Source organism: Chlamydotis macqueenii, chromosome Z (assembly GCF_036417535.1).
Source record: "Chlamydotis macqueenii isolate bChlMac1 chromosome Z, bChlMac1.mat, whole genome shotgun sequence".
Classification (NCBI taxonomy): domain Eukaryota; kingdom Metazoa; phylum Chordata; class Aves; order Otidiformes; family Otididae; genus Chlamydotis; species Chlamydotis macqueenii.
In genome coordinates this window covers 11,763,687-11,777,744 of record NC_141593.1, presented here as the reverse complement: position 1 = coordinate 11,777,744, position 14,058 = coordinate 11,763,687, and the positions used below count along the sequence as shown (strand labels likewise).

Sequence of the window (14,058 nt, the reverse complement as noted above, 5' to 3'; positions counted from 1 at the left end):
TCGGCTATGAGTAGGCATTTTGGAAGTACTTACTTTTAAATTGTGTTGCTAAGCTAGTAAGACAATGTAGAATACACAAGGTTTGTTAACCTCTTGGACAGCTGACAGAATGCAAATTAGAAGGGATGCTGAGTTCAGATAATGACAGATACCGACACGCTGTGTCTAGTCCTCAGAAAGCCTGAAACTGTAGATCAGAAGAAGGAGAACCACTGAAAATGGAGGATTTATTAGACACGTCAATGTTGAATTCCAGAGAAATTAATTATAAAAAGCATCCTAAAATTTATGTTAAAAAGTTCCATGAGAAAATACAGTTCCTATCATCTTAGAGTTAGCCATCACTAGCCACAAGAGAATGGAAAAGTTGAATAAAACTGCAAGGAAACACAAACTTCTTAATAACAAGAAAATTTCTATGAAAACTATTTCACAACAAATTCTAGGAAAGCCAGTAAGAGTCAGACTGGATATGGAAAAAGAAACAGCAACTTCTGCAGTAAATAAGGAGAGTGTTTCACCAAGACTCTGCTTAATCTGCCACAGAAGGCAACATCCGCTAGGTGTCATCTGTGCCAAAGAGACTTTGGTACAAACACGCTTCATCCGTGGAAACCTGCGACGTGGGCTACGTGGTGTCCCTTAACACTCTGTGCCTACTAAAAGGGGGCTAAAAAGTCCATTACTGAAAACAATCGTGTGGAACCCCACCGTAAATTCCAGTGATGACTGACGCTATGTGCAGAACTAGCAGTGGGACCACAAAGGGTACAGCGCCTCACAGCTTCGTGTGGGCACCATGGGAGGGGAGGTCACTGGGGAGCACCCCGTGCCACCCACGCCCGTGGGCTTTGTGTGGTGCTGCGCTGGAGAAAGAGCCTGCAGATCTTTAGCGGGTGGTAGCGGGGTTGAACTTTAATGGAAGGTTAGAAATAGAAAGGTTGGATAACAAAGATTCATGACATCCACTGCCAACAAGCACGCCATTTCCAGGTACATGGTGTCCTTTTGGTAGTTTACCCTGACCTTAGAGAAAAAAAAGTGTTTTCATTTACTTATTTTATTAGCTATAGATTGCAACATGTTTTTACAAATTAATTAATTACATTTAATTAATAAAAAACTAGTCAAGTATAAACTATACAGAACTATACATTAACAAAAGGTGCCCAGTTATATCTTAGCTGACTTACAAGAATTAGACATACTCTGTTCTTAAACCGATTATTAATGAACACACTATCAGCTCTATTTAAGTACAGAAATCAGTTGCATTTTATTTAGAAGTATCATAAGATTATTCAACACAAACTAACCATATCTTTCTCTGGTTTTGTTTCTTTTCTTTTCTTCTTTTTTTTTTTTAATTTAAAGTAACAGAAATTTTTACCATGGGGTTTTGCTCTTGCAACATTAAACAAACAATCCTTTCCCACAGAAGGGAGAACTGGAGATCTAAGACATATTTCTTTAAACTTTAACAAATTTTAAAAAAAAATATTACTGTTCATGAACTAAAATTTTTCATAGATTGGTGTCTTTACATGTGGTGTTTTCTCCATTAGTTGACTGTGGTTGTTCAGCTCTTTGGAGAAACATTTTAATATCCTATGAAAAGGAAAACAGAAAGTTAAAAGGTCATTTAATGTAGCAGCCTAATCTACCTTAAAACTTGTAATAATAATGTCTGTCCTTCCATGGGATGAGCTTTCTAGCTAGTAACTAGAAAAGTCTGATGAAAAGCTAACTTCAGTGGAGATATATTACTACAAATCACACTTTCCCTACGTTACATAAGATATCTTCCAGAAAGGCACTGAAAACAATGCTGTCATTCAGCTTAAGCACTATTTATGTTCAGCACACTAATGAAAGCATAAACATACAGTGACAAATGCAGAAAGCACATTCTTCATGGCCAATTCTAGAAGAGTTATTGATGCATCACTACCATCACCAAGATGATGTTTGCATGTTATCCACACAACCTCATTGCCTTCAGTGGTTTTACAAAACTGCAGTGTGTTATAATGCAATTCTTAAAGCAAGCAGAGATCTTAAGCAGCTGCTTAAACTTACCAGTAAAGAGAGGTAATAACAGTGTTAAAACAGTAAATATTATTCAGAACATACAGAGACAAATTCTTCAATAAAGTTCATTTTTCTATATGTCATATTTCAGGTTGAAATTAAACACTTCAAGCAAATGGAAATAAAATAAAATATCTGTAACATTTGGAATAATAGATACCTGTATTTAGACATGATAGAGTTATTTTTTTTTCCTGTTCTGCATTCTTTACAACACAGTTTGATTTGTTACTTTTCAATAATTTTGCATTAAGACAATATTGTCTATTTCCAACTCAGCAATACTATGCATTGTGTAAGTAGGATGAATAAGGAATTTGTGATTTAAAAAACTAGTGTGCTGAATGTTTAATACAAAGATAAATACTAATTTAACTTTCTAGCATTTTCTAATATCATTAATAAACTCATTTTTCCTTTAGAAGAATAATCATCAGAATTTTTATTAAATAAATTAGTTTAAATTCAAATACATACTCCAATATATATTTTGTGCATATTTTGAAGATAGAACATCTCTTCAAAAGCAGAAACCGTCTGTATGTAATGATGCCTCACGTGCTTTGCAAAATATCAACAGCATTTCAATGAATACAGAAGAATGATGTTAAAAGATAATTTTACTAGTCGTTTGTTTTAGAATGTAGTGCTAACATTTATCTTTGACTCTAAGAAATACTTCAGTTTAAGGAGGCCTTTTTCAGCACAGTGAGTCAGAAAAAGAAGTTTCAATTCCGGTTTGACAAAAGTAAATGTTAGCAAATGGAACCTTCAGCAAGTTCATTATCAGTACTTATCATTACCACACAAAGCAGATGAGGATCTCAGTAAACTCTAGTGCTTCTGGCATGACAGAATATGAATTTTATTGTGAAAGTTCTAAATATAAAGTACAAATCTAACTTCCTGTAAAAAATAAGTTTGAGAAAACTACTGCTGATCAATGTGGAGCAAATTATATATGGAGACACGTCCAACACTGTCATTGTGTTCGTGTGTGTGGGAAGTGCTCTAGCAATGTCACAGAAATATATTGCAAATATCAGTCTAAAAGCAAGAATGGTGTGATTGAAAATTACAGTTGGATGCAGAAGAGAGTGACAGAACAGCATTTAAGAATGTGTTAAGAATGAAAAAAAAGTTTCCTCTTCTAGTTTTGCAAAGGAAACGAAAACTAAATAACCTCAAAACACTGGAGAAATAGTACGCCAACAGATTTACTATGTCTGTGTTTAATGAAGCAAATAATATTTATGTTACATGAATACAATGAATGGATATTTTTTTATTTTTAATGTAAGAAACAGTACTTTTCATGTATCTTTGCATCCTAATTTTTTTCTGATGGAATACATGATAAAGAGGAGCATAACACGGGGCTCTTTTTTAAACTAGGTATTTAAACACTGAGTTAAATTTTCCTTCTCTTGCACACTGGAACATTTAAAACACCACATGAAAAAGGCTTCTCAAGTTTCATAAGTATTACAACTACTGCCTATGAGTAGACAGTGATTCAGCAGTGCTTTTTCCTGCCAAAACATCAAGTTTTGACTATGAACTATATGGTCCACCTCATAAGCCTTACTGAAAAGAATCTGTATGAACTTTCTCTAGATAGAAAGTATTTTTACTTTGTTAAATAATATATGGAGTTTTGAATGTTTGTTGAGTTGTGTAATGTTAAATGGCTGCTGTGAGTATAAACAGTATAAATTGTTCAACAAACTAATACATGTTTTTGATAAAGACATGTTAAGACGTTATTAGAAATCCTTTCTCAGTGGAACTCCAATTCAAATGAATATCTGAGTAACATTACTGAAATGATTAACAGAACCAACAACAACAACAGCAGCAATAATATGACAATTAATTTAGAGGGAACAATCTTGATGCAAGGGCCTATGTTAAATGTATTCAAAACACAGACATTTAGAAATATAATGTGATATCCATAGCTTCAAAACTAGTGTTTATAAAAAAAGGATTATTCAGGACTTGAAAGCAGGATAAAAAATGCAACATAACATTATCAAACGCATAATAGTTTTGATATCAACAAACTGATTATTAATTATTAAACTACTTGTTATTCTCAGTAATTACAACAATGTAGTCCACTCAAAAGATTAATGCAAGCATTAGGAATTATAGAAGTAGGATATATCTCAGACTCTTTATTTAAAGAGCCTCACCATCAAATGCGGAGTTAATAAAATGTGTTGTTTCTGTATTACTGTACCTGTGATAGTCTCAGGATAGAAGGCAAAATTTGTAACAAGAAATACCAGGCTTGAAGAAGACCCCTTAACAGTTCAACCTTAATAGACCAACATATGCAGTGGAAAAAGTAGAACTGCTTGCTTCTTCCAGCTGAATCAATCTAATAAAAATATTATATAATGGATTATTAAATCTATTTAAAGATAATTTCATTCAGAATGTAATGAAGTGCATTCATAAGCACATACTCACATATAGGTGTGGTCTAACTATTCTAAAAGAACAAATTTCATCTGATAAGCGAAAAAAATTGTGTTGATAATTGCAGACTGCTTGAAAGTTCTAGTCAGGACCAGGAAGACTTCTAAAGAGGACAGAAAAGACCAGATGAAAAAATAATAGAATTTCCAAGCTTATTTATTTGTGGGCATTTGTACTGAGGCTAATAGAAGGGTGATCATCATGTAGGATGTTGCCAGTCCACTGGCATATGAACTGAGAAAACAAACTCCCTTCAAAAGATAAGGATATGTCTCACGTGGAGATAATATTTTTATCAGAAATAGTATTGGTTAAAATTGAACAGGTCATGAAGAGGCCAAAGGAATCTGATGTCCTAACTTAAATTTTAAAAATTGTAAGCTAGATATTCAATTTATAGTTTTCAGCAAAACATTTTATTTTCCACTGTTTATGACTGCAGTAGCAGAAACATTTTAACCTTAGAAACCACACCCTAACTTGCTATATTTATCTTGTAAAAGATCTCAAAATAACAGCACTGTGGTTGAATTTCATTTTTACAGAGATTTTTACAGTCTCAGGAGAATTTCTGAAAAAATAATTGATGCTAAATTATTGTTTAGGGGTTTTGGAAATGTATGGGGATGAAAGAGGTTTACTTGTTCACCAAATACAGTTCTTTGAAGAACTGTCAGAAGAAAACTGTTCCAGGACTACATATCCTTTTGACCAGAATCCTTACCTACATAAAACAATGGCCACTGGGTCTATATGCATGTTTGCCAGTGAATATAATAATTTGCCATAAAATTGCATAAGAACTTGTGGTCTTAGTTCTTCCCCACTTAGGCAGAATTTGAAAGTAAGACTGTAAAGTGTTGCTTTCATGCAGAAAACAGCCATTTGTACTTAACAGCACAGCCAAAGAATATAACCTTGTCTTTTTAAGTATAGAAACCATAGAGGACTATATTTGAGATATGGTCAGTATACGCCCTTGCAAGAGGAAATTCTAAGTATTGCAAATGAAAACTGAAGCTCTGTATCATCTAACTGTCAAGTCAGGAGATACAGGCATGAAATGAATCTGACAAATAATTGTACCAACAGGTCTTTGGTAGACAAACTGTGGAAACTGTATGTGCTTTTGACACTGTCCCGCATGACATCCTTCTCTCTAAACTAGAGAGACATGGGTTTGATGGACAGACCACTCAGTGGATAAGGAGTTGGCTGGATGGCCGCACTCAGAGAGTGGTGGTTAACGGCTCAATGTCCATGTGGAGTCCGGTCATGAGTGGCATCCCTCAGGGGTCCGTGCTGGGCCTGGCCTTGTTCAACATCTTTGTCGGCGACATGGACAGGGGGATAGAGTGCACCCTCAGCAAGTTCGCCGACGACACCAAGTTTTGTGGTGCCGTCAACACGCTGGAAGGGAGGGATGCCATCCAGAGCGACCTTGGCAGGCTGGAGAGGTGGGTCCGTGCCAACCTCATGAAATTCAACCAGGCCAAGTGCAAGGTCCTGCATCTGGGTCATGGCAATCCCAGGCACAAATACAGGCTGGGCAGAGAATGGATTGAGAGCAGCCCTGAGGAGAAGGACTTGGGAATGCTGGTGGACGAGAAGCTTAACATGAGCAGGCAATGTGCCCTTGCGGCCCAGAAGGCCAACCGCGTCCCGGGCTGCATCAAGAGAAGCGTGGCCAGCAGGTCGAGGGAGGTGATTCTCCCCCTCTACTCTGCCCTGGTGAGACCCCACCTGGAGTACTGTGTCCAGTTCTGGAGCCCCCAACACAAGAAGGACATGGACCAGTTGGAGAAGGTCCAGAGGAGGGCCACAAAGATGATAAGAGGGCTGGAGCACCTCTCTTATGAGGACAGGCTGAGAGAGTTGGGGCTGTTCAGCCTGGAGAAGAGGAGGCTCCTGGGAGACCTTATAGCAGTGTTCCAGTACCTCAAGGGGGCCTGTAAGAAAGATGGGGAGAGGCTTTTCAGTAGGGCCTGTTGCAATAGGACAAGGAGTAATGGTTTTAAAATAGTGGGGGGTAGATTTAGATTGGAAATTAGGAAAAAATTTTTTACAATGCGAGTTATAGAATACTGGAACAGGTTGCCCAGAAAGGTGGTGGAAGCCCCATCCCTGGAAATGTTCAAGGCCAGGCTGGATGAGGCTCTGAGCAACCTGATCTAGTTGGGGATGTCCCTGCTTCTCGCAGGGGGGTTGGACTAGATGACCTTTGAAGGTCCCTTCCAACCCTAGCCATTCTATGATTCTCAGCTACTGCCCAGATTCATATACAAGAGTTTCTCACCTACACCTTTTCTCATAGACTGACAATTATTATAACTGTGCTGTCTTGAAGGTATCCTACCAGCCACAAATAAGACAGGTGACTGATGATAACTAATACTTTTTAAACATAAACCACAATCTATGATTTAAGCTATATAACAGTTTCTCCTGAAAGTGGTACTGGAAGATTAGAAATTTTGATTAAGAATAGACACTGCTATTTACATATGGCATTACTCAGTTTACACCCTAGTTAAGTGTTACTTTAGGTTGCATCTTCATGGTCTTCATGGGGAGCTTGCATTATGTTGAATGTTGCAAAGTCAGTGAGGTGTTTGTGTAAAGAGTGGTTCTTGAGATGGATCACGTATAGAAAACAGAGCCAGTTTAACAGATGCTGTGGTCTACAGGAATTCAATGAAGTTGGAAAAAATGTTCAAATTAGGAAATGCAGTATTTGATTAAATAAAAAGGGTCAGGAAGAAAGCATGGGGGAAGGGAAGGGAAGGGAGGCGAGGAATGACCTAACATTCTGTGGTGTCTGTCTTCCCAAATTGGTTGAGATATTAACATAGCCATGACAGATAACGAATGAAGTTACAATCTTCAGTTTTGTGTTGTCTTTGTCTAACATTTTTCTTTTGTATGTCTTCCTACTATAGGAAATAATTTTTAACCCTTACTTTGACAGAGTAAATACATTCTTTTATTCTTATATCTTGTCTTTTACTAACAATGATTATGAGTGCTATAATAAATGCTGGGCACTTAATTTCTTACAGGTGATTAATATAATGAAGAAATAGCAAGTTACTCTTGGAGTATCATGTATCTTACTCAGATTTACAGATTGCGGGACACTATGTGCCCCTGGTGGTGATCATCACAAACTTGTGATGACTGTTTATGTTTGATCTTTGGACATGCAAATGCAAGCATCCTTGCATCTTTTCACACAACATTTTCTTACACTTGATATCTATCACATATTTTTGCCATAGTTCCACCCATTTCATAGGTTGATACTGTGCCTCAAACTTGCTTTATGTGCAGCTGTTGTAATGCACATTTAAACTTAAGTGCCAGTAACAAGGAAGGTCTAGAAAATGGCAGGGAAGAACATTTAAACCTGTACTACCTCTAAATGCCCTTTTCTGCAGTCTGATTGGCCTGGGATGGAATGTGTTCTATCACATAGCTCATAGTGTCTTGCAGAAAGATCCTTTTGGGAAGGTAATTCAAGCAGGCTCCTTCCTATGGGTGCGGGGAAAGGGAATGCCACGTGTGACAAGGCAGTACAGAACCTGTAGGCAGCTATGGGTGAGTAAGACAAGTATAAAAAAATATGTCAGAAAGCAGCGCAGTATCTGATGGGTGGAGTTTTCAGGGAAAATAAAATAACTGATGTAATCTACAATCTGCTATGCTGTATATCTACCTGGTCCACACTGCAAATTGGCAGTATCTAAATTAATTACAATTACTTTTCTGGGATAATACAAATTTCAGTAAGTATACTTACAAATTTCCTGGTGCAAAAAGCAATACTTACAGGAAGCTTGTATTCTTCACAGGTGCTGATCAAGTCTTGAATGAAAGGATGTTTCAAAAGGAGTGCAACTGGAATGGGTGTCAGTTTTTCAGTGCCTAATCCTTTGTATATTTTGGCGAAATGCTTCAAGAAAAAAAAATAATATATGCTCAATTTATTGAGTATTAAAAAAAATCTGGGGAAAAGCAAAGATCACAGCAGGTATTTATTTAACATATAATGCCACATACAGAACTTTCTTTGAATCAATCAGCATACCTTATCATAGCCGTCTTCCTTCTCCAGGTTACTATATCTATTATTATCTTCGTCTTTACTTCCTCCAGTATGAAGCACCTTGCGTAGAGTTGCCACTGAAATGATTCCTTTATCCATGTAATTCAAGACTTCCTTTTCATCTTCTTCTATTAAAGTTTTCTTATTTGGCACTACGTTGGTATAAGGAAAAATCTAAGAAAATAAAGCATAGGTATAATACTTGGTGATAAATAGTCCATCAGTAGGTCATCTGTTTCAGTTAGACATTCATTAAATTTTTTGATGCATTGACATGCATCAAAAGAATCGTGGCCAGCAGGTTGAGGGAGGGGATTCTGTGCCTCTATTCTGCTCTTGTTGAGACCCCACCTGCAGTACTGTGCCCAGTTCTGAAGCCTCCAACATAAGGACATGGGCCTGTTGGAGCAAGTCCAGCGGAGGCCATGAAGATGATCAGAGGGCTGGAGCACCTCTTCTATGAGGACAGGCTGAGAGAGTTGGGGCTGTTCAGCCTGGAGAAGAGAAGGCTCTAAGGACACCTTATAGTGGCCTTGCAATACTTAAAGAGGGCTTATAAGAAAGATGCATGGGGAGAAACCCTTTAGCAGGGCCTGTTGTGACTGAATGAGGACTAATGGTCTCAAAATAGAGGGAGGTAGATTTAGAACAGATAATAGGAAGAAATTTTTTACCATGAGGATGGTGGAACACTGGAACGGGTTGCTCAGAGAGGTGGTAGATGCCCCACCCCTGGAAACATTCAAGGGCAAGTTGGATGGGGCTCTGAGCAACCTGATCTGGTTGGAGACGTTCCTGCTCTTGGAAGGGGGGCGTTGGACTAGATGACCTCTAAAGGTCCCTTCCAACCCAAACTATTCTATGATTCTACGTTTCTATGATTAAGCATCAGTAGATTATACTACTTAACTTCAGTTCTTACAAAAGAAAAACCATCAACTCACACAAAATTAGCTACTGATCTACAGGATGAAGGAATGGATTCTGAGAGTCCAGAAATATTCATAGTGTTGGTGTTAGCAGAAATTTAATAAAAAACTTTTTCCAGGAATGTAGCCAGCATTCCACTGAGAAAGTAATATACTTCTCAGCAATAAAACATAAAAATACTTAATAGTTACAAATTACAATACTCTACCAAGAACTTTATGTTTGTATAGGGAGTAACCCTGGTAATACTGGATGTTCACATGAAAAAGATTAATTTTCTAGTCCAAATCAAAGAGTTACTGCAATAGCTTTATTTTGGCTAACAGTTACCATAGGCTCACTAGCTTTCCACAGATAAAGATGAGAAAGGGCTTAAGCAGAAAAAAAAAAATTGAAGTTTAGTATAAACAAGAAATGAGGTATCTTTATGGTGATATTAGAGATAGCGAAAGAGAAAAAAAAATCCACTATAGAGATTTGTGAGCACAAATATAAGAAAAACCCTCACATAGGTGAACAACTTGACTAGATTAGACTAATCTGACTGGTAAATTTTGGTCTTATTAGATTCATAGAATCATATATTCTATAATGTCACCTGTCCCTGCCCTCCCTTTAATCCTGACCCATAAGCTCTCTGTCAGCTCCTCATCCATCCCCAGGTGGAGCTCCATGCACTCCAGCTGGTCATTGACATAGAGTGCACCACCTCCTCCTTGTCTGCCCTGCCTGTCCTTCCTAAAGGGAGGGTGTCCGTCCATTCCAACACTCCAGTCATAGGAGCCATCCCACCACATCTTCATGATGCCAACAAGGTCACAGCCCCACAGGTGTGCACATTTCTCTAACTCTTCTTATTTGTTGTCCCTGCTACATGCATTAGCATACAGGCACTTAAGCTGAGGTGAAGCTGACTTGGTGGCTGAAGCAGCTGGAATTCCCTTGAGCTGCACTTTAGGTGCTCTCATACTTACCTGTGATCCTTCCTCAAGTTCTAGGCACCTGTTGCTAATGCTGGTGCCATACTGACAGTAGTGGGATGGACTGTGATTCCCCTCCACTGGCAACATTTGTTTACTGCCCTCTTTGCCAGTCTGGCAAGCCTTTGGCCAAAGACGCTTTTCCCCCTCTGTCAGGTGAACCCCTGCAGCCCCTAGTAGACCAGACTTCTCAAAGCAAGTCCCATGGTCTAAGTAGCCAAAGCCCTGGCTGTACCACCATTCCTGTAGCCATTTGTTGACTTGCCACATTCGACTGGCTCTTTCAGGTCCCTTCCCTTTGACTGGGAGGACAGATGAAAATACTACCTGTGCCTAATTAGATTAGGTAAAAAAATGTCTTCCATTCATCTGTACAACTGTACAAGGAGTAGTTACCAGAAAATATCTTAAACTTTCATTACTATAGGCAAGCAATTTTTCAGACTTTTTGAAGAATACTTCGAGAATTATTAAGAAAGTCAGTGGAACTATTTGCAGAGTTCCCATGAAGTCAGTGGGACTACTTGTAAGGATTGGAGCTACCCAGAATAAGAAAATAACCAACAATATAGCTAATTTGAAATTTGCAAGCACAGATCCTATGCCCCAATATTGTACTGTGAAATTTTACCCCACATGGAAGCGAAGCTTCTTTTTTCGGATGAATATATGTTCCAGTAGCAATGCTAAGAGCTCTGTAAACACCTTCAACAGGATCAGAGTGGGAGGCAAAATAAAGTAGCATCTCGGTATAGTTGAGCAGAGCAGGATCTTTTCTGGTATCAGCAAATAAACTGAAGAAAAACTACAAAAGGACAAAAATATGTGAATTAATTGCTAAAAGTGGCATTTAATCAAATACAAATCAATGCCGTAGAGAAAGGGATGAAACAAAGTAATCACTGCTGATAAGTGATATTATCTTTAAAAATGTGTTGAGGCTGTGTAAATCAAGACAAATCAGAAATGTGTCTGAGTCATGCAAGGAAACAGAAATTGTAGGATTTTTTTTTTTCCTAGAGTGAGGACTTTCACAGAACAAGGAGAAATTCATAAAACCTTATATCATGACAAACAAGTCCAAAACATTTTCTTTTATTCAGATCACACTATTATTTCCTTATTCCATGGAGACTTCCATGAACTTAGATGCAAGGAGCACTTGCCTCCCATACTTTACAAAGGTGGTAACTGTGTAGCAAAATTAATACAGCTCAAAGGAGAAATAAATAATTAAGTCTTTCTCAGTAGAGTATGGTTTAAAATACTGAAGGTTCCTTTCCATGTTATTTCTAACTTTGCGACTTTTATACATGGAACATTTTGAAGCACACCCTGACCTCAAAACCCATAGAAACATAGCAGCAGTTTTGGAAAAAAAAGAGACTCAAGAAACTTTAGAATGAGACCTCTCAGGTTGGAATAGTAAGAATCTCTTCAAAACACCTATGTTTTTAAAGTTACCTTTCTGAGATGCCCTAGCCTATCTAAAGGCAAAGGCTCTGTGCAACTTTCTGTTATGCTTACATCTTCATTTCCATTAAACCATAAGCCAACCTGATAAAAAAGAAAAACAAAGTAATTTATTTTCACAAATTAAAATAAAGTGGTCTTTATGCTCTGTAATTGCTGAACAGATAAATTACTAAGAGCTTAATTCCTAGATTTAATCAAGCTGAATTTGTCATTCATATACAGTGACATCAGAATAATTAAGTAGTTGTTTGTAACAGGTACTTTGGGATTTACTGAAAATGAAGTAGGATATGAATCACAGAATCATGGAATCATAGAATCATAGAATGGTTAGGGTTGGAAGGGACCTCCAAGGGTCATCTAGTCCAACCCCCCTGCAAGGAGTAGGGACATCTTTGACCAGATCAGGTTGCTCAGAGCCCCGTCCAACCTGGCCTTGAACGTTTCCAGGGATGGGGCATCCACCACCTCTCTGAGCAACCTGTTCCACTGTTCCACCACTCTCATTGTAAAAAAATTCTTCCTAGCATCTCATCTAAATCTATCTCCCTCTATTTTGAAACAATTACCCCTATGAGGTGACTGTATATTCTTGAAAAACGTGAAAATGAACTAGGTAGTTGTAAAACTACACTGCCCAAGAAGCAGAATATGATGCAGATCTTCTGTGTGTTCTGATTTCTTCCTGTTAGGGTATCCTTTGCTACCCCATAGCTTTTGTCCTAATTCCACAGAACATGAGTCATTATTTTTTCAAGAAAGAAATTAATAAGAAAGAAATGAAACAAGTACTGAACTCATAAAAGTTGCCATAAATTGCTTTAAAAGCATACAACAAAAATTGCAATAAAAACAATTCAGATGTTTCTCATCAATAAATTTGAAATTGGAGGACTAAATTTTACTTAAGTCTGAAAAATTCTATTCCTGTTCTTCTCATATATGCAAAAATTCCAAACCACAGTACTGTCAGTACCATGACCTGTAGGACCTCATACACAGCACATACACAGAGCTTTCATGAGGTTTTTGCAGGAAGAAATTTTTGGCCATGTTTTCAAACATGAAATAGAGGTGACAGACACTGGAACTTTTATTTGCAATATGAATTTGTTGTAGAGCAAAATCTTCAGAGCAATGCAGTCTGCTGAACTGAGTTGCTTTGGATAGCCTATGGAGGTTTGCATAACATTCTCTTGAGCATCTAATTTATGTGTCTGCCTATATAGTTCTCTTTTGAATAAGGAGCTTCAGCTGAACTTTTGAGTCCTTTTCAGTCTTTAAGCAATCACATGAGACTGTATCTTCAGAGTCAACACTGCCATGGAAGTTTGGAAAAACTAACAGGGAGTAAGTCTGTAAACAAACAAGTCTACACCATTGCATATTTACTGTCATTGACTGAATGTGAGCCAGTACCAATCCTGAAGTGAGTAAATTAATTACTCAGTTAATATTGTATTTGAACTAGGATCCTGTGTTATAAATGTACATTCACAGTCTGTGTGTCTTGTAACTGTTAGTTTATTTTCAAACTCTCACACTTCAGTAAAATTTACCACATCAATACACAAAGAGATGCAATAGACCTGCACATTTTGTGGGTTTTCTGGCTTTGCAGAATTTGTTTCTTCACAAGTTTGGGGTGGGGTACGGGTTGACAGGCACTGATGGAAGTTTTAAATTAATCAAAGTAGTTCTGAAACTGACAGGCTTCTGGAAAAACAGTCTTTATTTATTTTTTTAAGGAAACTAATATTAGGTGATTTGAAAACCAACTGCAAAAAGCTTCTATGAAATTTATTTAAAACAGTTTGAAAATTATGTTAGCATCACCAAACATATACAAACTGACAACTGTAGAACTTTTGTGTATACATGCATAGACGTATATATCTACATATACATAGTACACATTAAAAGAGTGAACCAGCAGTCATCCTAAGCAGATTAAGAATCTAAAGTAAAAGTAAGTTAAAATTTAATAAG

At 37.4% G+C, this 14,058-nt stretch overlaps 1 protein-coding gene across 1 annotated transcript in view; it reads right to left on the bottom strand.

The window, feature by feature from the left end:
• Positions 1-1,524: 1,524 nt before the first annotated feature.
• The window catches only part of SPEF2 (sperm flagellar and cilia associated 2), an 88,265-nt gene continuing 75,731 nt past the window's right edge, over positions 1,525-14,058 (bottom strand). The window contains exons 31-35 of the mRNA XM_086770466.1: positions 12,058-12,150; positions 11,225-11,398; positions 8,666-8,857; positions 8,408-8,530; positions 1,525-1,608 (exon numbers count right to left, since the gene is read on the bottom strand). Of these exons, the coding sequence (XP_086626592.1) occupies positions 1,525-1,608; positions 8,408-8,530; positions 8,666-8,857; positions 11,225-11,398; positions 12,058-12,150 (666 nt within the window). The remainder of the gene's footprint in view (positions 1,609-8,407; positions 8,531-8,665; positions 8,858-11,224; positions 11,399-12,057; positions 12,151-14,058) is intronic.